The sequence below is a fragment of the Suhomyces tanzawaensis genome (genome assembly GCF_001661415.1).
Source record: "Suhomyces tanzawaensis NRRL Y-17324 unplaced genomic scaffold CANTAscaffold_5, whole genome shotgun sequence".
Classification (NCBI taxonomy): Eukaryota; Fungi; Ascomycota; class Pichiomycetes; order Serinales; family Debaryomycetaceae; genus Suhomyces; species Suhomyces tanzawaensis.
Genome location: NW_017963640.1, coordinates 756,645 through 784,289, shown reverse-complemented (window position 1 = coordinate 784,289; position 27,645 = coordinate 756,645). Strand labels below are relative to the sequence as shown.

General features: G+C 44.5%; 7 protein-coding genes across 7 annotated transcripts; 6 read left to right on the top strand and 1 right to left on the bottom strand.

Moving 5' to 3' along the window:
- Window positions 1-737: 737 nt before the first annotated feature.
- Window positions 738-8,946, top strand: FAS2 (trifunctional fatty acid synthase subunit; the record flags this gene model as incomplete). The annotated part of the gene is made up of 2 exons (XM_020211017.1): window positions 738-2,225; window positions 3,211-8,946. The coding sequence occupies 2 exons, from the start codon at window positions 738-740 to the stop codon at window positions 8,944-8,946; spliced, it is 7,224 nt and encodes a 2,407-aa protein (XP_020063712.1).
- Window positions 8,947-9,143: 197 nt separating this feature from the next.
- On the top strand, window positions 9,144-14,639 carry SEC7 (Arf family guanine nucleotide exchange factor; the record flags this gene model as incomplete). Its single annotated transcript, XM_020206838.1, has 1 exon — window positions 9,144-14,639. One exon carries the CDS (start codon window positions 9,144-9,146, stop codon window positions 14,637-14,639), a length of 5,496 nt encoding a protein of 1,831 aa, XP_020063711.1.
- Window positions 14,640-15,985: 1,346 nt separating this feature from the next.
- CANTADRAFT_269868 (uncharacterized protein) lies at window positions 15,986-17,274 on the top strand. Its single transcript, XM_020207949.1, has 3 exons — window positions 15,986-16,276; window positions 16,400-17,084; window positions 17,139-17,274. The coding sequence occupies exons 1-3, from the start codon at window positions 16,259-16,261 to the stop codon at window positions 17,216-17,218; spliced, it is 783 nt and encodes a 260-aa protein (XP_020063710.1). The 5' UTR covers window positions 15,986-16,258; the 3' UTR covers window positions 17,219-17,274.
- Window positions 17,275-18,240: 966 nt separating this feature from the next.
- On the top strand, window positions 18,241-19,845 carry CANTADRAFT_53404 (uncharacterized protein; the record flags this gene model as incomplete). Its single annotated transcript, XM_020210200.1, has 1 exon — window positions 18,241-19,845. One exon carries the CDS (start codon window positions 18,241-18,243, stop codon window positions 19,843-19,845), a length of 1,605 nt encoding a protein of 534 aa, XP_020063709.1.
- A 282-nt stretch (window positions 19,846-20,127) lies between these two features.
- CANTADRAFT_6945 (RBR-type E3 ubiquitin transferase) lies at window positions 20,128-21,660 on the bottom strand (the record flags this gene model as incomplete). The annotated part of the gene is made up of 1 exon (XM_020211016.1): window positions 20,128-21,660. One exon carries the CDS (start codon window positions 21,658-21,660, stop codon window positions 20,128-20,130), a length of 1,533 nt encoding a protein of 510 aa, XP_020063708.1.
- Window positions 21,661-21,804: 144 nt separating this feature from the next.
- CANTADRAFT_52758 (uncharacterized protein) lies at window positions 21,805-22,869 on the top strand (the record flags this gene model as incomplete). Its single annotated transcript, XM_020210116.1, has 1 exon — window positions 21,805-22,869. One exon carries the CDS (start codon window positions 21,805-21,807, stop codon window positions 22,867-22,869), a length of 1,065 nt encoding a protein of 354 aa, XP_020063707.1.
- Window positions 22,870-23,383: 514 nt separating this feature from the next.
- ZCF32 (Zcf32p) lies at window positions 23,384-25,698 on the top strand (the record flags this gene model as incomplete). The annotated part of the gene is made up of 3 exons (XM_020210968.1): window positions 23,384-23,644; window positions 23,906-24,214; window positions 24,302-25,698. 3 exons carry the CDS (start codon window positions 23,384-23,386, stop codon window positions 25,661-25,663), a joined length of 1,932 nt encoding a protein of 643 aa, XP_020063706.1. The 3' UTR covers window positions 25,664-25,698.
- Between the last annotated feature and the right edge of the window lie 1,947 nt (window positions 25,699-27,645).

Here is a 27,645-nt window from a genome sequence, read left to right as displayed (position 1 = left end):
CTTTTGTTAATGGTGTATAAACCTGCTGCCCTTCGCCTTTTCTATTAATGGTGCACTGGTTTCCGCTGTTGCAATCATTAATTTTGGTTTTGCTAGCTCCTTAAAGTGCTATTAAAATTTGGAATCAGGATATTGGGCCCCGATTCATATTGCCGTAATGGGCTGGCATTTGCCAACTCAACGCAGAGTCCAGGTTTAATGGTTGTGAAGAGCTAACCGCAGACCCGAAAACCAAATTTTGGCTAAGGTCGCAAACCCCACTGTAGATGACGCAACCATATACTACTCAACCGAACGCCTTTCCGTTCCGGGAATGCTTTCGACGCGTACATGCCGTTGGCCTTTTTTCTTTGCAAAGTCTGGGCAGTTTTGGGCCACAAATTTTTGGGTGGCAGTGTCCAACTTTACTCTGTCATCTCCGATGGAAGTTGATACCGGAAAGGAACTAAGATCATAATGTTGGTCAGCCTGACTTACCATTTGGCCCAAGCCGTGGCTGATTTAAGAACAGGGCTCGCACACAGGTGTCTAGTTCTCTGGCCCATCTCGCCTCGCTCCGGTTTCGGAATGCCCCACCATTTTCACATCTCACGTGGGGATATAGATCCGATCAGATAACTTTACCGATCCCCGGACTACCAGATTTCTATTGGCACTCGTAATTTCACATAACCATATGTATAATATATTTTAAGGATGTGGGATGCCAGCTGGAATATAGCACTCAAATCAACCCCATGATACAGAATCTACCTGCCGAAATCACATTAAGCATCGCGTGCTTATTGGAGCAAAACGATGCTCTCCACCTATCGTACACATGTCGGCATCTCCATCGCATAGTCCAGCCCAGATTGTTCTTCGCTATTGTGGTGGACTCCTCAAAGAAAGTTTACAATAAGGATACTCCCACCAAGCTAGTCAAGATACCCTCGTTTGGAGACCGTGCTTTTGCAATCATACCAACCGTGATCTCATCGTTGTACTCACTCAACACATTTTTCAAACAGTTTTCCAAGTATCCCTGGTTGGCTTGTCATATCAGATACATGTCTTTCAGTGAGATAATACCTGATATATCTGACTTGTTCTTGATCGAGAATCTCGAAAAGCTTTTGCAAAAGTCTTCGTCTTTGAAAGTATTTCATTGGTACAGTCACGCGTTTGATCTTCCTTCAACACTTGTGTCACGTCTAAATTTGATCCAACTCCATGGAAACTTCACACACACCGAATCCGATGTCTGGATTCCAAATAGTGACTTGAGTACTTTGAACATCTCAAATTTCAACGATCCAAAATGGTTGGCAGGGTTGAATCTTTCTCAAAGCACTAAACTAAAAGAGTTGGTGATCTCGAAAACCAAAACCAAAGGTGATGATTTTAAATTCCATCGCGGACTTGCGTGCTCACCAAATACCGCAGACTCGAGCGATACTTACCTTTCCCAATTATTCTCGGATTTTGGCACCCAAAGTGACCCTCTTCATCTTTCAAAGCTCACCCTCAAAGGTCTTACCATATCAGCCGAAGAAGCAGTAAGACTTTGTGAATGTGTTGATCTAGAAGGTGTAACCGAGTTATCTATTTTGGACTGCACGGAAATACTTCCTTCTGCAGGTGGAAGAATGGGTCCCTATAACCCGATAAAGTCCTTCTTGGATGTAATCTCACCCCACTTGAAAAACTTACAGCTTGTGAACATGTCCCTCATGAATTCCTTGAATTACCACAACAAGACCTTTAACTTCTTGAAAAGCTTTTCATTGAAATCGTTGAACATCACCATAAATGTGAATAATTATGAGAATCTCGATAGTAAAATCGAGCAGCTTTTTGAATCCATAAATGGCGAACTGCTTGAATTTCTCAACTTTGACTATAATATTGTTCCAGCGGCTATGGTGCACCCGTCACACAAGTATTGCAACCATTATTCCATGAGTTCTGTCAAGTCTATGGTTAATTTTTCAAAACTCAAGTATCTCCAACTTCCCGTAGCGAGGTACAAAATCAGCAATTTGTTACCGTTACTCCGTTCTTTAGTTGATTTGAAAGTGTTGAGCTTAAATATGTTCAAGTATGGAGAGGACAGCATAGTTGCTACAAAAAATGTCCAAACGTTAATTAGTCAAGAGTTTCTCGACTTTTATGCCGGCAATTCGGGGTACAAGAATTTGGACACCAGCCAATACGAGAATTACATCTATGACTTCCAAAATACGGTTCCTGGTCTACAATGCACCATCTTTGAGACGAGCACCGACCAGTACGTATTCCACGGATGCGTGGGGACGACGAATCCAAAGCGGAACCATCAGCACATAGTGCAGCAATATATAGAAATGTAGATCATTTGATAAAGTCCTATAACAACACGAAAAGTAACTAGTACTGTCGCACAGGGTGGAGATGACCGATTGATATTCCAAAGCAAAAGTATTCTCCTCAGCCAGTTTAAACTGAAAATAAACGAATATAATCAGGGCAGACGAAAGGCATTAAGCTTTGGGCTACAGTAGAGAAGTCCTGTCAATCGTGTATTAACTATATGATGTGGTTGAGTGAGTTGATGTGAAGCTCGATTTGAATAATCGTGTTGAATTTGTATTCGGGTCGCGAGAATTTTTACGTCCGGGTAACCCTTTCGGGCTCGATAGGGTTATTGCGGCAGAGGTGGTGGATTCGATCAAATGCGGCACAGAATGGCCAGAAATGTGTGCTCGGGAGGGAGAGCATGTAAGCGAGGTACCCTTTCCTACAGGTCTGGAGGTGCCGAAGAAGCACACAATTCGTCCGCCAAACTGCTGAATTTTCGTGATATTTCCACCATAATAATGCGACGAAAACTACAAAACCAGCAGAAACAGGAGCCAGAGCACGCCTAACCAGACAGCTACCAGGCACAGCCAAATTGTCGAGAGCCCTGCCAGTTCATGCCAGGCGACCCAATAGTTATTTGTGGGCCGGACACGTCCAGCACTTCCCACATCTCACCTCTGTCCACCCACTTGTCGCCCAACGGCCAGCGCCAGGGCACACCACCTTCCGCAGCCGTTTCGCAACATTTGACACGTGACCCCGCCAACATTCTCGCCGGGACCCTCTGCCCACGCCTAACTTGTAGTTTGGATTGTTGGGTCGCACCGTTGCAGCCATAAATCTACAGGTTACCATTTTTGTTGGAGTTACCGCCCCATCATACCATAGCCGCCCATATATATTATCCCATTCGCCTGCCGCAACAATTCTTCCACCAACTCTTCCCTCTTCACCATGAGACCCGAAGTCCAACAGCAGTTGTCGCACACCTTGTTGACAGAATTGTTAGCATACCAGTTCGCATCCCCCGTCAGATGGATCGAAACCCAAGACGTGTTCTTGAAGGAACACAACACCGAAAGAGTGGTTGAAGTCGGACCTTCGCCAACCTTGGCCGGTATGGCCTCCCGTACCATCAAGGCCAAGTACGAGTCCTACGATGCGGCTCTCTCGTTGCAACGTCAAGTCTTGTGCTACTCCAAGGACGCCAAGGAGATCTACTACACTCCTGATCCAGCTGATTTGGCTCCTCCAGCCGCTCCAGCTGCTGCCGAACCCGCCACCCCAGCACCAGTGGCTACCCCAGCACCTTCTGCTGCTGCCGCTGCCGCTGTTCCTCCTGCCGCAGCTTCTGCAGCCCCAGCCCCAGCCCCAGCTGCTGGTCCAGCCGCTTCCGTCTCCGACAGCCCAGTCACCGCTGCCTTGGTGTTGCAAGTTCTCGTTGCTCAAAAATTGAAGAAGCCTTTGGATGGTATCCCTATGGGCAAGGCCATCAAGGACTTAGTCAACGGTAAGTCCACCGTGCAAAACGAAATTTTGGGTGACTTAGGAAAAGAATTCGGTTCTACTCCAGAAAAGCCAGAAGATACCCCATTGGAAGAATTGGCCGAACAATTCCAGGACACCTTCAACGGTCAATTGGGTAAGACCTCCACCTCTTTGATTGGTAGATTGATGTCCTCTAAGATGCCTGGTGGTTTCTCCATCACCAACGCCAGAAAGTACTTGGAAACCAGATTCGGTTTGGGCTCCGGTAGACAAGACGGTGTTTTGTTGGTTGCTTTGACCAACGAACCAGCTGCTAGATTAGGTTCTGAAGCTGAAGCCAAGCTGTTCTTGGACACTGCTGCTAATAAGTACGCCACTATTGCTGGTATCTCCTTGGCTTCCGAATCTGCCGGTGCCGGTGCCGGTGCCGGTGGTGCTGGTGGCGCTGTTGTCGACAGTGCTGCTTTGGATGCTTTAACTGCCGAAAACAAGAAGTTGGCCAAGCAACAGTTAGAAGTGCTTGCCAGATACTTACAAGTTGACTTGAATAAGGGAGCCAAGTCTTTCATTAAGGAAAAGGAAGCTTCTGCTGTTTTACAAAAGGAATTAGACTTGTGGGAGGCTGAACACGGTGAATTTTACTCCAACGGTATCAAGCCAGTTTTCTCTCCACTCAAGTCTAGAACTTACGACTCTTACTGGAACTGGGCTAGACAAGATGTTCTTTCCATGTACTTTGACATTATTTTCGGTAAGTTGACTTCCATTGATAGAGAAACCATTAGTCAATGTATCCAGATTATGAACAGATCCAACCCAACCTTGATCAAGTTTATGCAATACCACATTGACCATACACCAGAATACAAGGGTGAGACTTATCAATTGGCTAAGAGATTAGGACAACAATTGATCGATAACTGTAACCAAGTTATGAATGTTGACCCTGTCTACAAAGATGTCAGCAGAATCACTGGTCCAAAGACAACTATTGATGCCAAGGGTAAGATTGTTTTCGAAGAAGCTAACAAGGACCACGTTAGAAAGTTCGAACAATACGTTTACGAAATGGCCCAAGGTGGTAAGTTGACTAAGATGGAACCTCAACCAACCATCAAGGAAGACTTGAACAGAGTTTACAAGGCTATTACCAAGCAAGCTTCTAAGACCAACAAGGTCGAATTCCAAAAGTTGTACGATCAATTGATCAACTTCGTGGAATCTTCTAAGGAAATTGAAACCAAGGAGTCCACCAAGTCTGTCTTGCAAGCTCCAACTGGTACTAATACTCCAACTGACGAAGATGAGTTATCTACTGCTTCTGACGATGAGATTGCTTCATTGCCAGACAAGACTTCTATCTTGCTTCCAGTTTCCTCTTCCGTTCCACCTGAGACCATTCCATTCTTGCATCTTCAAAAGAAGCACAAGGAGCACTGGTCTTATGACCGTAAGTTGTCTTCCATCTATTTGGATGGTTTGGAAAGTGCAGCTATTAACGGTTTGTCTTTCAAGGACAAGCACGTTTTGGTCACTGGTGCTGGTGTCGGTTCCATTGGTGCTGAAATCTTGCAAGGTTTGATTTGTGGTGGTGCCAAGGTTGTTGTCACTACTTCCAGATTCTCCAAGAAGGTTACTGAATACTACCAAAACATGTATGCAAGATATGGTGCCTCTGGTTCTACTTTAACTGTTGTTCCATTTAACCAAGGTTCGAAACAAGATGTTGATGCTTTGATTCAATACATCTACGATGAACCAAAGAAGGGTGGTTTAGGTTGGGATTTGGATGCCATTATTCCATTCGCTGCTGTTCCTGAAAATGGTAACGGTTTGGACAACCTTGATTCTAGATCTGAATTCTCTCACAGAGTCATGTTGACCAACTTGTTGAGATTATTGGGTGGTGTTGCTACTAAGAAGACTACTGACACCAGACCAGCCCAAGTTATCTTGCCTTTGTCTCCTAACCACGGTACTTTCGGTTTCGATGGTTTGTACTCCGAATCTAAGATTTCTTTGGAAACTTTGACCAACAGATGGTACTCCGAAGACTGGGGCAGCAAGTTAACCATCTGTGGTGCCATTATCGGTTGGACCAGAGGTACTGGTTTGATGAGTGGTAACAACATCATTGCTGAAGGTATTGAGAAGTTAGGTGTCAGAACCTTCTCTCAAAAGGAAATGGCCTTCAACATTTTGGGTTTGTTTACTCCTGAAATTACTCAATTGTGTCAAGAAGAACCAGTTATGGCCGACTTGAACGGTGGTTTGCAATTCATTGAAAACTTGAAGGACTTCACCAACAAGTTGAGAACTGATTTGCTTGAAACTTCTGATATTAGAAGAGCCGTTTCTATCGAAGCTTCTATCGAGCAAAAGGTTGTTGAAGGTGCTAATGTTGATGCTAACTACAACCAGGTCACCGTTCAACCAAGATCCAACATGAAGTTCGAATTCCCAACTTTGAAGTCATACAAGGATATCAAGGCTGTCTCTCCAGACTTAGAAGGTATGTTAGACTTAGAGCAAGTAATTGTCGTTACTGGTTTCGCTGAAGTCGGTCCTTGGGGTAACTCTAGAACCAGATGGGAGATGGAAGCTAATGGTGAATTTTCCTTGGAAGGTGCTATTGAAATGGCATGGATTATGGGATTGATCAAGTACCACAATGGTAACTTGAAGGGTAAGCCATACTCCGGTTGGATTGATGCTAAGACCCAAGCTCCTGTCGATGACAAGGACATCAAGTCCAAGTATGAAGAAGAAATCTTAAACCACACCGGTATTAGATTGATTGAACCTGAATTGTTCCACGGTTACGATCCAAAGAACAAGCACATGATCCAAGAAGTTGTTATTCAACAAGATATGGAACCATTTGAAACTTCTAAGGAGACTGCCTTGCAATACAAGCACGAACATGGTGAAAAGTGTGAAATTTTCGAAATTGAAGAAAGTGGTGAATACACCGTTAGATTCTTAAAGGGTGCTACCTTGTACATTCCTAAGGCTTTGAGATTTGACAGATTGGTTGCCGGTCAAATTCCTACTGGTTGGGATGCCCGTACTTACGGTATTTCTGAGGACACTATTTCTCAAGTTGACCCAATCACTTTGTATGTCTTGGTTGCTACTGTTGAAGCTTTGTTGTCTGCTGGTGTCACTGATCCTTATGAGTTCTACAAGTACGTCCACGTTTCTGAAGTTGGTAACTGTTCTGGTTCCGGTATGGGTGGTGTAACTGCCTTGAGAGGTATGTTCAAGGACAGATACGCTGACAGACCAGTTCAAAACGATATCTTGCAAGAATCCTTTATCAACACTATGTCCGCTTGGGTCAATATGTTGCTTCTTTCTTCTTCAGGTCCTATCAAGACTCCAGTTGGTGCTTGTGCTACTGCTGTCGAATCCGTTGACGTCGGTATTGAAACCATTTTGGGTGGAAAGGCCAAGGTCTGTATTGTTGGTGGTTATGATGACTTCCAAGAAGAAGGTTCTTACGAATTCGGTAACATGAATGCTACTTCTAATTCTGAAACTGAATTTGCTCATGGTAGAACTCCAAAGGAAATGTCTAGACCAACCACTACCACTAGAAGCGGTTTCATGGAAGCCCAAGGTTCCGGTATTCAAGTTATTATGACTGCTGACTTGGCCGTTAAGATGGGTGTTCCAATTCAAGCTGTCTTAGCTATGACCGCCACTGCCACCGATAAGATTGGTAGATCTGTTCCAGCACCAGGTAAGGGTATTTTGACCACTGCCAGAGAACATCACGGTGACTTGAAGTACCCAACTCCAATGTTGAACATCAAGTACAGATCCAGACAATTGAAGCAAAGATTGGCTCAAATCAAGACTTGGGAAGAATCTGAGATTAACTACTTGAGTGAAGAAGCTGAATTAGCCAAGCAAGAATACGGTGCTGGGTTCTCCCAGAGTGATTTCTTGCGTGAAAGAACTGAAGAAGTTCACCGTGAAGCCAAGCGTCAAGTTTCTGAAGCCAAGGTCCAATGGGGTAACTCCTTCTGGAGAAAGGATCCAAGAATTGCTCCTCTTAGAGGTTCCTTGGCTACTTTCGGCTTGACTGTTGATGACATTGGTGTTGCTTCCTTCCACGGTACCTCCACTGTTGCCAATGACAAGAACGAATCTGCTACTATCAACTCTATGATGAAGCACTTGGGTAGAACCGAAGGTAACCCAGTCTTTGGTGTCTTCCAAAAGTACTTGACTGGTCATCCAAAGGGTGCCGCTGGTGCTTGGATGTTGAACGGTGCTATCCAAATCTTGAACAGTGGTATTGTTCCAGGTAACAGAAATGCCGATAACGTTGATAAGTTGTTGGAAAACTACGAGTACGTCTTATTCCCATCCAGAACTATCAAGACTGATGGTATCAAGGCTGTTTCCGTCACCTCTTTCGGTTTCGGTCAGAAGGGTGCTCAAGCTATTGTTGTCCACCCAGACTACTTGTACGCTGCTTTGGATCAATCTACTTATGAAGCATACGCTACTAAGGTCCATGCTAGAAACAAGAAGACCTACCGTTACATGCACAACGCCATCACCCGTAACACCATGTTCGTTGCTAAGGACAAGGCTCCTTACGCTGATGAACTTGAAGAAGGTGTCTACTTGGACCCATTGGCCCGTATCCCAGCTAACACCAACATCTTCACCAAGAAGAACATTCAATCCAAGGAATCTTATGTTGGAAAGGTTGCTGATGCTACCGCCAAGGCCTTGAGTGGATTGAACAAGTCCTCCAAGGGTGTTGGTGTCGATGTCGAGTTGCTTACTGCCATTAACGTTGAAAACGATACTTTCATTGAAAGAAACTTCACTTCCGCTGAACGTGAGTACTGTGCTAAGTCCGCCCACCCTCAAGCTTCTTACACTGGTACTTGGTCCGCCAAGGAAGCCGTTTTCAAGGCCTTGGGTGTCAAGTCCCAAGGTGCTGGTGCCGCATTGATTGACATCGAGATTGTCCGTGACTCCAACGGTGCTCCAAAGGTCAACTTGAACGGAAGCGCTGCCAAGGCTGCTACCCAAGCTGGTGTCAAGAGTGTCAGCATCTCTATCTCTCACGATGACTACCAAGCTACTGCCGTTGCATTGAGCGAGTTCTAATTTTATATACTTGTTAATCGACGCTAATATTATTGACCGTAGTAGGCCTGATCTCACTACCAGATAGGAGTGAACCCATTATCAACCCGTCGTGCGAAAACCAGCCCACCAACAAATAACGGACAGTTGTTGATTTCGTCTCCACCACTACCTTGTAGCACAATTGCACTCTTCATTGCGTATTATTCTCAGCTAGGATGTCAGAGAACGGGCAGAATGGGAACGAGCGACCCGACGACGTTCTGCAATCAAACATAGACGATGTCACCACCAGCAACTCACCGCATTCAGATCCAGCCTCTACCAGCGAATCAAGCAATGGCGAATCGACAACTCAATTGAAGCCAGAATCAAATGGCGAAGCTGGAGACGTTTCTGAGAATGGCGATGGAAGCCAAGTGCCAAAGGAAGAGGAATCAAATGGGGAGAAAGAGAACGAGCCCCATCAACCCGAGGGCAATGGTGTACAACCATCGCCAGAAGTGCAAGTGAATGGGGAACTGGCCAACACTCCAGCATCCAAGGCTTTGCCGGCAGAACCAACCCCCACCTCCGAGTCCCCTCGTATTGGACACACTCGTCAACAATCCACAGTGTCAGTGGCGTCCTCAACAGCCACCGTGAACAATATCCATATTTTCAAGAAGACATTCGAAACCATCATCGGCAGCAAGGAAGCCAAGAAGAACGAGTCCTTCAAGAATACCATCCAAAATGCCATCAACTCTTTGAATGTACCTGATTCCAGAGATCCCCAAATCATCTTCAATGCTTTGAAGGCTACATGCGAAGTCTCTTCCAGTAGCGAATTGAAGATTTTGGCAATCGACCTTTTTGCTAAGTTATTTGATTATGCTCAGTTTGAGGACAAGGCTGACAAGTTCAAGCTTACCGATGCCTCAGTTGACGTGATTTCAGAGTGTTTTGAAGGTGAAGGAACTGATCCTGAATTGGAATTGCAGGTTGTCCGTGCTTTGATGCACAGTGTTTTACTCATGTCATGCCATGGTGCTTCCCTTCTCAAGGCTGTGAGACAAATTTACAATGTATTCATATTCTCCTTGTCGGCCAGAAATCAGGCCGTTGCTCAAGGAATATTGGCTCAAGTCATCAGCGCCATTTTCCAAAGAATCACGGACTCTCCAAATTTTAAGGGCAAGACAAAATCGAGCAGCAACATTAATATCAAGTCAAGCACTGCTAGTAAAGAAGAGCTCGATATTGCTCCTGAATCAAAGCCAGAGTCAAGAGAAAAGTTGACCTTGAAGACCTTAGAAAGACTCAACTCAGATGCATATGATGACCAAAGAGTCAACGACGCAAGCCATGCTTCAGAAGGAGATGAGGACTTAGTGGTTAAGGATGCCTTTTTGATCTTCAGAGCAATGTGTAAATTATCTGTGAAACCATTGGAGTCAGAGACAATTGACATGAAGTCACATTCTGTCAGATCGAAGTTGTTATCGTTACATATTATTCACACTATCTTGAGAGAGCATATTGAAGTGTTTTTGAGTGATGACGTGGTAATCTTGTCTTCCAATTCATCTGAACAAACCAGATTAATAAGTGCAGTAAGACAATACATCTGTTTATCATTGTCCAGAAATGCTGCTTCACCTTTGGCACCAGTTTTTGAACTCTCATTAGAGATATTCTGGTTGATTATCTCAAATTTGAGATCAGACTTCAAGAGGGAAATTCCAGTTTTCTGGGATGAAATCTACTTTCCAGTTGCTGAAATGAAGACTTCTACTCCCCACCAAAAGAGATACTTGTTATCCATCATCGAGAAATTATGTAATGATTCAAGATGCATCATTGAATTTTATTTGAACTATGATTGTGATAGTACCATGTCCAATATTTGTGAAAAAATCATTGATTATTTGACCAAGTTAGCATTAATAAGAGTTGAAGTTACTCCACAACAAAAATTGGCTTATCGAGAGAACAAGAGAAATGGAATTTCTGTTTACGATATAAGCAAGATAGCTAACTTGACAAGCAGTACCATGTCTTCTAAGCCTCCAGAACCGGAGGTGTACAACTATTTCCCACTAGAGTATGCTTTGAAGATGACATCTATTGGCTGTTCTGTTGCATTTTTAAGATCTTTATACTCATGGGTCCAAAAGGGAATAAATAGTTCGTTGAATTCGAGCAAGTTGTCAAACGGCAATCAAAACACATCTCATTTGAATCTTCACAGAGATAGATCGGGCACCGTTGATTCTAACTCCTCCACTGGGAATAATTCAAGGAATGCATCATTCGTAAACACTGACCAATTCAATGAAACAGACGACCCAGAACAATTCGAGAACTTGAAGCTTCGTAAGAAAGCTTTCCTTAATGGTATAAGACAGTTCAATCAAAAGGCTAAAAAGGGTATCAGCTACTTTTTGGAAAACAATTTTATAGAGTCTGATGAGCCAGACAGTATTGCTGCATTCTTGTTAGAAACTGATGGATTGGACAAGGCAGTCATTGGTGAATACTTGGGTGAAGGTGAAGAATATAACATCTCGATCATGCATGCTTTTGTTGACCAAATGGAGTTCACTAACACCGAGTTTGTTGACTCCATGAGAAGATTCTTACAGTCATTCAGGTTGCCTGGTGAAGCCCAAAAAATTGATAGATTCATGTTGAAGTTTGCCGAGAGATATGTATTGGGAAACCCATCTGTTTTCTCAAATGCAGACGCCGCCTACGTTTTAGCTTATTCAGTAATCTTATTGAATACTGATCTTCACTCTCCACAAATCAAGAATAGAATGACTTTCGAGAATTTTGTTGCAAACAATGCTGGAATTGATGATGGGAAGGATTTGCCAAGAGACTTATTACAGCGCATTTATGAGGAAATTGCCAGCAATGAGATTAAGTTGCAATCGGAGCAGCATGCTGCTTTGTTAGCCGGAGATTTGGCAGTCTCTACTGGACCTGCTTCTGTGGGATTCTTTGGTAGCCGTGACTTGAATAGAGAGGCTTATAACTTTGCTTCAAAGGAAATGTCCACCAAAACAGAAAAGTTGGTGAGAAACTTGGGTAGGAAATTAAAGTCTGACGATTCCAATGGCGTTTTCTATGCTGCCTCTCATGTGCACCACGTTAAATCTATTTTCGACACATTGTGGATGTCAATTTTAGCTGGATTGACTCCTCCATTCAAGGAATATGACGAGGAAGACACATGCAAGACATGTTTAGAGGGTATCAAATTATCCATCAAGATTGCCTGTATGTTCGATTTACAGTACGCTAGAACTTCATTTATTGGAGCTTTAGTTCAATTCGAGAACTTGAACAATTATGAAGAAATGAAGGCCAAAAATGTGGATGCGATTTACATTATGCTTGACATTGCCGTGTCTGAAGGAAATCATCTTGGGGAATCTTGGTCTCAAGTTTTGATTTCAATTTCCCAATTGGAAAGATTACAATTGATTGCTCAAGGTGTGGATCAGGACTCTATTCCAGATGTCTCAGTTGCTAAGTTGGTTAACAGAGGCTCAGTAGAAAACTCGAGAGTTAGTACTAGTTTCTTCAGTCAATTCACTGCAGCACCAAGTGCATCACAAACTGCATCAAATAAATTCCATAATCAACACTTGACCCAGTATGTTGCTCAGTTGTTGACCAAGACAGAATTGGATGTTGCCATTGATAAGGTTTTCACCAACAGTGCTAATTTGAGCGGTGAAGGAATTGTTGCATTTGTTAAGGCTTTATCAGATGTTGCTGCCGAGGAAATAGAATCCTCTGGTCAAAGCTCAAATCCTAGAACATTTTCCTTACAAAAAGTTGTTGATATTTGCTACTACAACATGAATCGTATTCGTCTTGAGTGGTCTCAATTATGGGCCACAATGGGTGAAACTTTCAACTCAGTTGGATGTCATAGTAACCTGGCAATCCTGTTTTTTGCATTGGATTCCTTGAGGCAATTGTCAATGAGATTCTTGGAAATCGATGAGTTAGCTCATTTCAAATTTCAAAAGGAGTTCCTTAAGCCCTTTGAATACGTGATTCTTCACAATGATTCCTTGGAAGTCAGGGATATGGTACTTGAATGTCTTAACAATATGATTCTTGGTAGAGCTGACAAAATCAAGTCGGGTTGGAAGACCATTTTTGGGGTTTTGACCGCCGCGGCTAAGGAGAAGAAAGAATCATTAGTAATGAAGTCTTACAAAATGGCTACTTGGATCAATAAAGAGTATATCGATGAAGTCCGTGCCCAGGATCTGTTCGCTGACTTGGTGGTGTGTTTCACTGAGTTGGCTAAGAATGAAAGATTTCAAAAGGCCAGCTTGCTCTCATTGGATGTGTTGCTGAAATTAATAAACCAAGTTGCTCAATTGAGTTTCGGCGACAAGAGCAAAAATGAAACTTCGTTGGCTGTTAATGGTAAAGATTCTGAAAAGAATGATCACCTAGTTAAGTTATGGTTCCCAATCTTATTCGGTTTCCATGATATTATCATGACTGGTGAGGAATTGGAAGTCAGATCAAGGGCCTTAAATTACTTGTTCAATGTCTTGCTTGATTATGGTGAATATTTTGAAATTGATTTTTGGGACTTGATTTGCCGTCAATTGCTTTTCCCTATTTTCAGTGTTTTAAGTAATCATTGGGAATTGAGTGTGGAAGATACTAATGACAAATTATCTGTTTGGTTATCGACTACTTTGATCCAAGCTTTGAAGAGCATGATCACTTTATTCACTCATTACTTCGATGCGTTGAGTGGTATGCTTGACGAGTTCTTAAGTTTGATCATTTCATGTATCTGTCAAGAAAATGATACCATCGCCAGAATCGGAAGAGAATGCTTATCTACTCTTTTAATTGACAATGGGAACAAATTCAACGCTGAACAGTGGAATAAGGTATGTGGTGCTTTTTCAACCTTATTTGAATTGACTACTGCGAAGGAATTGTTCACTTCCGATCCATTGAGGAACAGAAGTGCTGAGGATGCAGAGGGAGGTGATTTTGGATCAAATGTGGACTTAAACGATCCATCATCTCCTAAGAATACTTTAATTGATGATTCTGAAGCCAGATTGCGTAAATCAAAGGAAAAGTCATCAATTGTGGTTAAGAGTGTCTTGCAACTCTTGTTGATTCAAACTTTATCTGAATTGTTTGAGAACGACAACTTTTATGAAGCGGTTCCATACGAACAGTTGATGGTGTTAGCTGACTTATTGAATAAGAGTTATTCGTTTGCAAAGAAATTTAACGATGACTACGATTTGAGAGTCAGATTGTGGAATGCCGGAGTGATTGAAAGATTACCAAACTTGTTGAAGCAAGAATCATCGTCGTCCGCTGTGCTCATTAATATCATGTTCCGGATGTACTGTGACGACGAGAAGACCTCCACCGAAGCCAAAGATGAAATCATGGGGCAAATCATTCCTATCTGTAACTTCATCACCGAGAGATTCGCCGAATTTGACGAAACCAACCAACAGCGTAACATTTCTACTTGGAAGCCGGTTATTATTGAGATTTACCAAGGCTACGTTGAGTTGGACGACGAAGATTTTGTGAAGTTCACTCCACAAATGTACGAGCTTACGTTGAAACTATTCTCCAGAAGCATGTCTGCGGATTTAAGACAGGCACTCAGGAGCTTCTTGTCGAGGGTGGGAGAGGACTTTGTCAACCAGAAATAGGGGGGATGAACCCATGTATAGTTATTATATGAATACCAGAAAACGTGTAGACTGAGGTGATTGAAAAACTTTGCAAAATACATGACCCGGAGATTATGTTTGATGTAATGGCAAATATGCTGGTATGACCCGGAGATCACACTTGAGGCAATGACAAAAACTGTGCCAATGATAGAGGCCAATATGACCCGGAGATTCGTACTGTTTAAGTGGGGGTTTCTCAGCCTGAAGAGTAATTTGCGGCAAGGATACCTACTGGTAGCATTAGTCCTTGTCTCTGCACTAACCAGGAGCTTTGCTCGTAACTTCTAAGCTTTCTGTTCTACATCCAGTACCCAAGCCATAGACATGGAGGTTATTATTTCCATTCTCATTTCTCTATCCAACTAATTAAGATACTAATTTAGTACCCTCCACGCTTTGACGCCCACTTCGATCCAGCAGCTGCACGGAGAACCCATCCAGCAACCCCATGACGTTCACTTCTGCCTCGGAGTTTGGGGCGTACAGCGACAGGCATTGAGTCACCCAAAACCGAGCTCCAGAATGGAGCCCAGGAAATGCGATTTCGCCTGCTGGACCCACAATAGCCAGCACAGAGCCCAACAACCACTACCAGGCCTAGCAAGCAAATACTGCCAGCACCACTAGCCTGCTGTAGTGTAGCCACTGCCCCCTTGTAGCCATGTTGGCAGCGAAGCTCGTGTGGAACTGATCGTGTAATACTGTGGATACATGGCCAGAATCCGCTCTGAATAGCGTGATGGGAGTTGACTCACCAGCTTGCGACAATGGGCCTATCGTACACCTTGCACCACAATATGCCGTGGGAACGCAGAACAGCTTGGAATGGCTCCCGAGGGAATGCCTGGTGGTCCCAGAACTACCGGAGTATCACCGTTCAGCCGTCCAAGCCACTCTGTGCCCCGCTCCAGCTATTGCTGGAACATTCCATGGTTTGGTGCTGGAATGTCCCAGCAACTGGTTCTACGGCCTAATACGTGCTGGGGAGACCAAAAACCCGACAATACTGCAGTTTCCACTGAGCCAGCCCAAGTATGGCGTTGGCTAGCCAACATGTCTAGATCAGCCTACGACTGTTGACTCATAGTGTCATAATCTGTCACTGGGAGGCTCCCGCGGCCCCTCTTTTGTGGGTGCAAAAAGACGTCGCCACGACTCGCACGATTGTTGGCACCAGCAAGAATGGCAGTGACGGTGCGCGACCACCAATTGTAGGGAGCTGGAAGGTGCAAGAGGATGCAATAAGAGTGCAAGAACGGTGCAAGAATGGTGCTACAATAGTACTAGAACGCCACCAGAACGGTGCTATAGCAGTGCCAGAACGATTCAAGCACACTCCGCCAAGGCCAGGACCGCACCAGTGCCAGCACACCACCACCCCCCCTCTCTTGGCTTGCCCACACCGGCCCTTGCCAGCGCCAGGAGTCTTGCGACCGCTGCGCGCAATGTACGGTGCGTACCCACAATTACGCACGGAGTCCTGGTGACACAAAGTCCACAGTTTTTTTCGGTCGTCGACGGTCAGCAAAATTTTCAATAGACAATCCGGAGTGGTAGTCTTTTTTGCATTATACTATAGCTAAAGTGATATAAAAATGTCCTTTGAAAACAAGGTATGTGGCGAATGATGGTGGCAGACGCCCAATTGTGCCGGCGGCTGCGAATTGGCCCCGGGAAGGCCGGTTGTCCGTGTTTTCCCCGGTGCCCCACAATCCAAACCACGGTACTAACTTCAGAACTTGTACGCTTTGTTGGGTAACGACGTCGAAGACGACAGTGCCCCTCAATTGCCAGTCAGAGAGATCGTCAAGAAGACTGCTTCTTCCAAGAAGTCTGACGTTCCCCCTCCATCTGCCGACCCTGCTAAGGCCAAGAAGAAGTCCAAGCCAACCGGTAACGAAGGTGCCTTCAAGGCCAAGCCAGACAACAAGAGTGTTGCCGGCCCATCCAACACCCCATCCAAACACTACAAGAAGCCATTTGACCGTCACTCCAGATCCGACAAGACCGACTCCAAGAAGAAGATCAAGCAATCTTGGGGCGATTCCACTGACAGAGAAATAGAAGGTGAAGTTGAAGGTTTGGAAGATGCCGTCGCCGACTTGGAAACCGAGTCTGACGCTCCTCAAGAACCAGAAACCCCAAAGAAGTCTTTGCAAGACTACTTTGCTGAATTGAAGTTGAAGCAATCCGAATTGGAAGGCCAAAAGGCTTTGAGAAAGGCCAACGAAGGTGCCGAAGACAAGTGGGCTGACGCTGAAAAGATCGAAAAGCAACAAGAAGCTTACGTCCAATCCACCACCAACAAGAAGTCCAAGGCCAAGGCCCAGAAGGAAAAGAAGTTCTTGGAAATCAACGCCATCTTCGCTGATGAACAACCTGTTAGAGACGAATCCAGATCCACCAGAGGCGGTGCCAGAGGTGGTAGAGGTGGTGCCAGAGGTGGTGCCAGAGGTGGTAGAGGCGGTGCCAGAGGTGGTGCCAAGGTTGCCCCAAAGAAGTCTTCCTCTTCCCCAAAGCCTGAAATCAACGACAAGAACTTCCCATCTTTGTAAATGGTTGATTGATTGAGCTCAATTGTGGTGTAGGCCTGCCTGCATGACTTGCTTTATATAGTTTATGATACTATTAAGTAATGATTAAATGAACAAACTAGAGCCACGGGTCTAGTGAGTGAAGATGCGTAGCCGTCTGGGGAAACCAGCCAGTATGTTCGTATTAGGGAGTATTCTTGAGTTTTGGCTGAGCAAATCTACGTATTTTGTGGGGGATAAAGAGCTTAGTACGTTAATTGCTGTCATAGGCGTATGGATATTTATACGTAGATATTCGCTGGAATAATAATCAGCCAGGAGATAGGACATTCCTAGTACTACCTAGTATATTTGTGTCGGTATCTTGGCCAGATGAAACAAAAATTCATACTTCAGAAGCTAGCTTGAAGTGTATGCACTACACAGTAGGGTCAAGAAACGGTGCAAATCACTAATAAATTGGAGATTCCTCCAATAATATTGGAATCCAACAGAGATCATCTCCCACCAGGCAAGTTAAATAAATTTGGTTTGTATGAATATCTCTAGAGGATAATTTCTTGCAGATTATTATGATTATATCTGGGTTTTATCCACTGGACTTACCAATATTCGATAACTTTCAGCGGAAATTTCGTGCTACACTTGCACAACTATTAAATATCTGCAATGCTTAATTCTCCATTAACTAATTCATATTAACTGAAGCAATGCAGTGACTAAACAATAGTATATCCTAATCTAGGGAGATTCTCTCTCCATACTAGTAGATAGTAAATTAGATTATGGTGTGATTTTCTCGATTCCAATTCAATTGTGGTTTCTGATAATTGCTGGACCACCAGACTCCACGGTAATGGACTAGCAACACTCAATTGAATCCATACACTGTAACTCCAACTCCTGTGCCAGTCTATCGGAGACAGCCTAGGCATGCCTACGCCTACCATCAGTCGTGTCGCAATAATCAACCATGTGATATTGACCCCACAAAATCACCAAAATCTCCACTACCAAATCGCTCCTTTACTACCACTTCTGCCATGTCCCACTACAAAGAACATGCAGCAAGAGCCTTGGGGCGGATCTACGACAAGTCCAACACCTATGCCGAGGACAATGCCGGCAGAAACAGAGGCATTGCGGTGGGTACCGCGGCCTCCATTCTCGAGTTAGGACTCGAGAGAATGAACAAGGAGAAAGAAGTGGAAGATCGCAGCCACCCAGAAGCACCCAGACAGCCACAGGGAAGTGACAGCGATCCGCCATCTCATTTTGTGGACAAATTTCTCGACAGACTCCTCCACCACGCTATTCCAGACGACCACGACAAGCATGTGTTGGAGCACCGATTGAAGGACCCCTCCAGGAAGAAGAAGCCAGGACTCTCGATTCGGTTGATTTCGTCCAATTTCAAGAGATTGGCCAGCCGTATGGGAACATTCTTTGAAGTTCAGTATGGAATCATCCACATCATCACCTGGCGCAAGCCTTCCAAGACCCTAACTGCGTTGGTGTTCTACACAGCCACCTGTCTCTGGCCCCATCTCGTACTCGCATACCCAATGTTGTTCCTCTTGTTTGGCGTCATCATTCCTGGATACCTCCACAGACACCCCATGAGAACACCAGAAATCATCAAGGTCAAAAAGCGAGGCCAGTCGTTCTTGAGCTTTTTTGACGGAAAGTTTGAAAGCAGTATAGTGGAAGACTTACTCAACGAACATACAGAAACCGAAATAAGACCACCGTCGTCGTCCAGCGAAACATCTTCTGTTTTGAGTGATCTGGATATCATTCAAGACGCTAAAATAGACAGGGACGATGCTACCAACAAGACGGGTGCAGTTAAGAGCCAAATGGCCCTTTTGATCAACATGAGAGATTTGCAGAACTTGACCACCGACCTCTTGAAGGGCTTTGATGCGGCTGAGAAGTTCTGCTACGAGACTGCTGGGTTTAAGGATGAGAGATTATCTACATTCATCTTCTACGGAGTGATAGGAGCCACGTATGCAATTTTGTTCTTGGGTCAGTTCATTCCGTGGAGATTGATTTTTATCCAGTCTGGATGGGCGGGTTTAATTCTCTGTCATCCTGCTAGCAAGAAGTTCTTGGTGCAAATCCAAGAAAGAAACAAGGCATATCCTGCTCAGGAAAAGAAGAAACAGGTTAAGCAAGAGGGAGAGGTTAAAAAGTTTGAGAGGCAGGATATCATAGTGGACGAGTCTCCTGAGATCAGATACGTGGAGATTTTCGAGTTACAGATGAAGGATGTCTTAGACACCCATTGGTCGTTTTATCAATATTCCAATAACATATTCGACACCAAAAACATCACTAGGCTTGCTCATAAGATTCCTAAAGGAGTGGACCAGCTCGCGAAGGTTCATCCTGTCAAGGACTGGAAATTCGACTTGGGCTTTGCAAACAAGTGGCAGATAGACAAAGACCCCAAAAAATGGTTGAAGTTTAGATCCTTAGAGAATCCAAAGGTGTTTGAGGTCCGTGACGACGCAGAAGAGGGCTGGATTTACGATGTTATTACCCTGTTCGACGAGGACAATGCCGTTGAGTTCAGAAGAAGAAGATTATTCAGGGAGTGTTACCGCTACGCGAGACCAGTGAAGGCACCCAAGAAGATCTAAGTCGCCTAACTGATGATTCAGGGCCCATCGTATTGAATTTGGAATTATGCTATTTATGAAACGAGCTAATGAGTTTATTTATCATTATTATACATTGAGTTTTAACAATTGAGTTTTAAAAAAGCAACTGCGAAATTCTTTTAATGTAGAATTACCCCAGGAAAATTCTGACTTATTTGTTTTTTGGGTTTCTATGATACCTGGGAACGAAAATGGTTAAATTTAAGATAAAATTACTATGGGTTCTCGACTTCAGTATCATGCAAGCCGAAAAAATCAACTTTAGTCGTCGTCTAAAACCCCAATTGGGTTTAAGTGATCTTCTTCTGCTCCTGCCATACCCACGAACAACTTCTTGTAGCAAGTGGAGTCAGGAAGTGAGAAATGATCATAGTTAGGTCCAATAATTTCTCCACAAAGGAAGCAGAAATTAGTCAAGCATTGAGAACATTTCATTTTATTGCACCCATCAGTTTTCTCAATTCCAATCTCGCAATTTGGACAAGCGACCACACTCTTATCTTCATGTAGCATCTTATTGAATAATTGATCCATTTGAAACTCATCGATAGCCCTTTTCATTCTAGCACGGCCATACTTGGACCTCAAAGCCTTTCGTTCGTAAGAATCCTTTTCCAATAGCAAGTAATATTCAATATCATCCACTGGAACTCCTAGGTAATTGTTACCTTTATCAGCAAGCTTCTTACAAATAACGAATCTTGCATGCCAGGAGTTTTGACAATCATTGCAAAATGCATATGCGCACCGGGGACATACTACCAACTTATCGTTTAAATCTTTTCTAAAGATCACTTCGGAACATCCTGTTCTAGGACAATCTACCAATCTATTAGGTAAAAGGTTTCCAATAAATTCATACTGTGATTTTTTGAACATTTCCTGATAACGTTTGATTCCTGATTCAACTTCTTCGGGAGTGCCATGTGATTTCAAGATCTTGGTCAACAAGGCTAATGAAATGCTGGGGGTAAGAAGGACGTTGATGATTTCTTCCACGGGAAAGTTTCGTTCCATCCATGTCTCTAGATTGGAGTACTCTTTTCTAGTTTCAACAAACTTTTTGGTACATTCAAAGTTCGGGCAATGAACTTTATCAACTTCGCCGGTGGTGATGACAGAACTAAAGTAATCATACAAGCACTGGTTGCAAAAGGCGTGCCTGCATTCAAATTCCAGGCATACGGATCCTTTATAATCTTCCTGGCATATCTCACAAGTGAAAGTCTGCATGTCGAATTCTTTTTGCAAAACCGTCTTATTGTAGTCTATAATGTTGTAGTACTGTTCTGGGTCCGTAAAGTCAACTGTAGTTACGAGCAGTTCCGATTGTGCTCTTTCCATCAAAAAATCAATCATATTAAATAATATCTGGTCCTTATAATCGTTCCACATTTGCAGCAAGTCTTCGGTTAAGCCAGTAGTGATGGACTTGGATAGCACACTGGATTGGATGGTGAATGCGGGTGCTTCATCGTATGGGTAGTTCTCTGGAAGACAAAAGGTCAACGTTATGGGTGGTAGATTGTGGACTGTTTGTTTGGTGAGCACTTGGTCTGGACTCTGTGATAGCGTTTCAGACGGTTTCTTCAAGACTGGGTGGTCTGAACCTTGAGATGGGGTGTCTGGCTCCACCAACTTGATCTCGATGCCCAGCTCGATCTTCAAGGGCACCTCAATCGCGCCACTTAAGGCCTGGTAATCCACCCTGCATCCCGGATAAATGGTCTTGACGGACTGGAGCTCCTGTGTACGTAGATCGTCGGAAAATTCGATGTCATCTTCAGCCTCCATGCCTTGCTTTTAGGTAGAGATCTCCGTAGGCAGCGATGATAAAGCATTGCGCACGTGACTGAAAATACGGCGGCCTTGATTTGGATGCGAGTCGGTATAGACGTGGTCGATACTAGTTCCATTACTCTAGACAGTGTTACCAGTATGGATTCGTTCGCCAAAAAAGTACGAACGTTCGATGCGTTCCCCAAGGTGGACTCTGAACACACTGTGAGGTCACAGAGAGGCGGATTCTCCACCATTCTTACCATGGTTTGTGGATTGTTCATCTTGTGGGTTGAAGTTGGAGGATTCTTGGGAGGATACGTTGACCGTCAATTTTCCGTGGACGACGAGATCAAGTCGGAATTAACCATCAACATCGACATGCTCGTGGCTATGCCCTGCGAGTTCATTCATACCAATGTGCGAGACATCACTGGTGATCGGTACTTGGCCGGAGAAACGTTGAACTTTGAGGGAAGAGACTTTTTCATACCAGAGTCATTCAATGTCAACAACGCCAACGATGCCCACGACACCCCCGAACTCGATGAGGTGATGCAAGAGTCGCTTCGTGCCGAATACAGAGTCACGGGAGCCAGAATGAACGAAGGCGAGCCTGCGTGTCACATTTTTGGCCAGATTCCGGTCAACCAGGTCAAAGGGGACTTCCACATCACCGGAAAGGGGTTTGGTTACAGAGACCGTCTGTATGTTCCGTACGAGGCCTTGAATTTTTCCCATATGATCCAGGAGCTTTCGTACGGTGAGTTCTACCCGTTCATCAACAACCCCCTCGATGCCACCGGCAAAATCACCGAGGAGCGTGTCCAGTCATACGGGTACTTTTCCAAGGTGGTTCCCACCAGGTACGAGAGACTCGGGTTGATTATCGAAACCAATCAGTTTGCGTTAACTGAGCAGCACCACGTCTTTCGCGTGGACGAGTTTGATAAACCAGAGGGTATCCCAGGAATCTACTTCAAGTACGACTTTGAGCCCATCAAGTTGTCGATCAGCGAGAAGCGGCTTCCGTTCTTGCAGTTTGTTGCTAAGTTGGCCACTATCATCGGGGGATTGGTCATAGTCGGGGGGTACTTTTACCGGTTGTACGAACGGTTGTTGCTGATTTTGTTTGGCAAGAAGTATGCCCAGAAGGATACTGAAAGAAAGTCTGGAGGGCTTCTTGACAAGGAGGTTGGGGTTCACCGGGAGTATTCGTCGTGAGGGACAGAGTGAGGGCCAGAGCAAGGGCCAGAGATTGCAGTAGAGGGTGGAACATGAGTATAGGCAAATCGCTGGACCATGATGAAGTGATTTCTGTATCATGAATTAGCGACTTTTCGTACATGAATTGGTAAGTTTCTGTACCATTAATTGGCAACTTTCTGTACCATGCCTCCCTTGCTACCGCTAGCACAATCGTCCTATCCGCAAAAGTCTCCCTAAGTAGAACCTTTACAATTCCCATTAGCTCCACACGGACCAAATAAATCTACCACCAATTTAATGATTAATATAAATCATACCACACTAAAGCGACCTAAAAATCCCCACGAGCCCCCGCTAGTGGGCCCAAGTGGCTGCCACATATATAGCCATAAACATCCGCCGCAGTTACTGTAATGTGGTTAGATTCTCCTAGCCGCCCGCACTCCACCACACGCTACTAAGTCAACTCGGCACTGCATATTTGCAAGATTTACCAAAGGTGATCCAACCCGCCAGCCCCTAATAGCCCATGGAAACAAAGCCCAAGATCAAGAGGAGTAGGAACGGATGTCACAAGTGCAAGAGCTTGAAGATCAAATGTGACGAGGCCAAGCCAGCATGCTCATACTGCTTGAAGACTGGGTCAGCGTGTGACTACTCCATCAAGCTAACATGGGGAGGCAGGCCGTTTCGAGATCCTAGCAAGCGCAAGGGAGGCGCGGCGCCTGAGCTACTGGGACAGACGACGTTGAAGATGGAACCGCCAGCCACGGGGCCCACGCCAATGAAGGTGGTTCCAGCGAGCCACCAGCAGCCATGCCCGCCCTCCAACCGCAAAAAACGGCCTCTCCAACAACCAGAACACACACAGCCGTGGCAAAAGAAGCCCCACATGCCCAGTACTAGCGATGTATTGGCCCAGAACGAGTTCAGTCAACATGCATACCCATTGAACTCCATTCCTCCCTCCACCATCGCCTCCACCCCAGACTCCACCATGCCGATGGATTACTCCGGAGGGCCAGCCAAGTCGCCAATGGCAATCTTGGAGAACATCCCCGCAATTTCCGACGGAATGGAGTCGTTGTCCAACGCCCTCCTGCGCATGAATGGCGACCACTTCCAGCTACAACATTCAGAGATTTTCAACAACTTCGTGTTGTCCAACATCGATGCCCCCGAGGAAAAGGAAATCACAAAAATCGAGCAAGAATTCTTCAGCAACTACTCCGAGGACTTGGAGCGTATCAACATGGCCATGCCCCAGAGAAAGTCCAACTTTTTGGGGGATAACTGGCCTCTCGCAACCCATAATCACTACGCCTTCCAAACTTCCAAACCATTCGACGAAGAAGAGGAAGTGGAAGAAATTATCTCCCCTGGATTTCGCTATAAATTCCCAGGCCCTTACCACGAGGAACATACTCATTTTCTTACACCAGATGAGGTGTTTTCATCAGTACCAGCACAATTATTACCTCTACCCGAGCTATTACTACAAGTACCTTTCTATCGGAACCTCATGCACTTTTGGCTGGAAGTGGCCTCTGAGCATTTAGTTCCTGCTCCTGCCCATATCTATCAAGAAAATCCTTTCAAAATAATCTTACCCAGGATGGCCATGGAATTTCCTTCCATTTTGACCACCCTTTTAGCATTTTCTGCTAGTATTCGTTCGTCACTTTTCCCTGGCTCGGGAGCTCAAGAGGCTGTCATCAACCAATTGTTATCAAGATCATGTGCAGAACTATTGAAACTCTTAAAAGATAAGAATAAAGCAACCGCGGACCCGGCCCTAGCGACTGTCTTATTACTATCGTGCTATGAGGTGTACTCCTCGAGAGACTTCGATAAGCACAGAGTCCATATTCTTGGGGCAAGACAGATCGTGAAAGCAAGAACATCGAAGCATGGTTGGTCGCGGGATGACGGACATGTATCCAATATGGGCAGTGAAGGCGACATAACTTTCTTTTTAATGAGATGGTTTGTCTATATTGATATTATAGGTGCCCTTTCAGCTACCAAAAACTCACACAATTACCTCGCGTCTAGCGGTGAGACCCACTATGAACCCGCAGAGTCGGTGGAATATGCCAATAAGCAGATGGAGGAAGCAGTTAAGGACCCCAAACGTGATATTGACCACCTTTTAGGATTTGATGTCAAATTCTTACCGTTTTTTTCCCGGATTGCTCTTTTAATCAGAAGAACAGATACGTATTTGAGCAGTCCTGGTGCATCTCCTGATCAAATACCGATTGATATCATTACTGCTGCCCTTGAAATCAAAGACAGTCTAATGCAAGCATACGAGGCAGGAGAGAAAAGAAGGCAACAGAAGTTGGATGAGATCATTGACACAAAAATTCAAGAAAAGAAGCAAAATAGTAACAGCACCTCACCTCCAAACTTGAACAACTTAATCCAACAAGATAATATTCTTCGGTCCACCAACAAGATGTTTTGTTACACAGGAATCATAAATTTGTACCGGAGAGTCTTGAAGATACCTAGAAACTCCAGACTAGTGCAAGACTTGGCCGAAAGTATTGCTGATATTGGCCAGGAGAATATCGAGCCCCAGTCTCCTGCTGATATCTGTAGTATTTTCTGTAATTTCACTGCTGGCTGTGAAACTATGAACAAAGAGCACAGGTCTTATTTTTTTCACAAGTTTACAAAGTTGATCGAAATGGGCAACGGGAACGCATTGAAGGGGTTCGAAATTATGAAGAGGTGCTGGGAGACGGGTGAAGATTGGATGGATGCTTCTAATTATTTGGATATCGATCTCGCATTATTATAGACTATACAGATAACAGGAATAGAGGCGATATGAACAAAAGTAGTAAGGATGCTAAATTTGAAGCTTCCTACCAGCACTACTGTAGCAAGCTTCAAATTGGATGATTACTAACATCTTGAAGTAGGTATCATGGAGCAGTTAAAAGTTGCTCGTCTTAGGTTGTAAGATGAATACTCGAGAGCAGCTGGTGTTTCATTGGACGAAGCTTAGAAAACCAGTCCTCGGTGAAGGCCAGGTATTGTGTATCTTTTCGCAGCTTTGTTAAATAAGCAAACAGCCAATATTTAATCTAGAGAGCTATCTAATGTAATTTTGCATTGTTGGATTACAACGAAGTTTGAGAGACAACGGTAGATGCTAGATGGAGTTCAATCAAGGATATATACGAATAATTAAGCCCAAAACTGGTGTGAGAAACCTAACCTCAATTTTTTAGGATGATCAGTCTTGGAAGAGGAATGAGACCAGAAGATCTTCACAGTATACCGACTAGATTATTTCGTAGATTTACACTGGTTACAGAATTGGTTCTCGGTAAAATTACATTCTTTCTACGGTAAGGGTTCATTGCTAGATAGTAGAGATGGCTAGGTATTTCTAGGGAACATAGTAGGGTGAGAGTGAGCTCTTCATACAGTGAGACCCTTTGATCGGAGTCGTCCCTATTAGTTATCCTTATGACCTTCCCTCTGGCCATTCTCATGAATATTCCTGTTATTATCTCATGAGCTTCTGGTGTTCCCATAAGCCGAAGTGCACATATGGGCCGCATTTCATTTCCCACCACTATACCCATCCATTCTGTTCCACGCACGCGCTACTCTGATCCTTCATTACATCTCTTCTACGCGTGAATTTTTCACCAGACCGTCTATGTCTTCCACCAGCGCCAAACCCGAGGGGTTTGACGACCTCGTAACCTCCATTGACAACTCTCACAAAGAGCCGGGGACCAGCGATGTCCATGAAGCCATCTTGAAGAGGTGTATCCAGTATCTTCGGACTAACCATCATGGAAGACACTGGTTTTGCGATCCCTACATGTTTCCAATCACAACCCACATCCTCATTCTATTCTCGTTTCCCAACCAGAACTTCCTCCAGGAGTTAAAGCCGTCCATGGCTAAGAGCTTGTCCGAGTGTACCAACTGTGTCAACCACTTCAATGTGTCCAAGTCCATGCTCCGAGACAACTTTGCAATCGTCAAGGGGATCCCCATTGCAAACGTGAACCACTTCTTGAAGCTCATCTTGGACTGGGAGACCATGATTGTGGCGGACGTGTTCTCCAAGTATCTCCAGAACCCAGAGGATCTGGCTCATCTCCTGCAACAACTCGGGGTAGCAGTGCACCAATGCTTGGCTGGCCCTGCCATCCTCAGAGCAGACAAGAACATGAGGGAAAACTTCAAAATCATCTTCACGGACTTTATTGCCACCAACAAAGTGTCTGTCGCCCATGAGCAGATTTTGGCGGGGTTGATCTACTTGAGTTTCGAGGGCACTTCCGAACAGAAGATCTGGTCTGAAAATTGCATAAAATCACTCCACGAGAAGAACTACACCTTTTCCAGAACCACGTTGAACCAGCCCATAGTGCAGGAGTTCAGTGTACATTTGTATAAAATCCAGGATGCAAAATACTTCACGGAGCATGTGTCGGCCAAGTTCTGGACCGTGTTGTACAATTTGCTCGATATAATCGACAACGATGCCTTCATCTTCAACTTGAACTCTCCCAAGGATATACAGGCCATGTCCGAGTTCACCAACATCAGACTCTATCCTATAGTCAGAGTGTTCTTCAACAACATCATGTCATTTTTAAAGGAACCCTTGCCAATATTGTTGAAGTTATTGGACAAGTTCTTCACCAGGTTCAAACAAGACTTTTGGACTTACGCAACTCCCTTCACATACAACAATATCTTGGATAACGTGGTCTCCCATCCAGAGTTTGCGAGATTGCTATTGACACTTCC

What these genes read in the sequence shown, in the direction of transcription:
- CANTADRAFT_269868 (XM_020207949.1), top strand. An exon ending in CACCAGAGGCGGTGCCAGAG is followed by an intron (nt 17,085 to 17,138) that starts GTGGTAGAGGTG and finishes GCGGTGCCAGAG; the next exon opens with GTGGTGCCAAGGTTGCCCCA.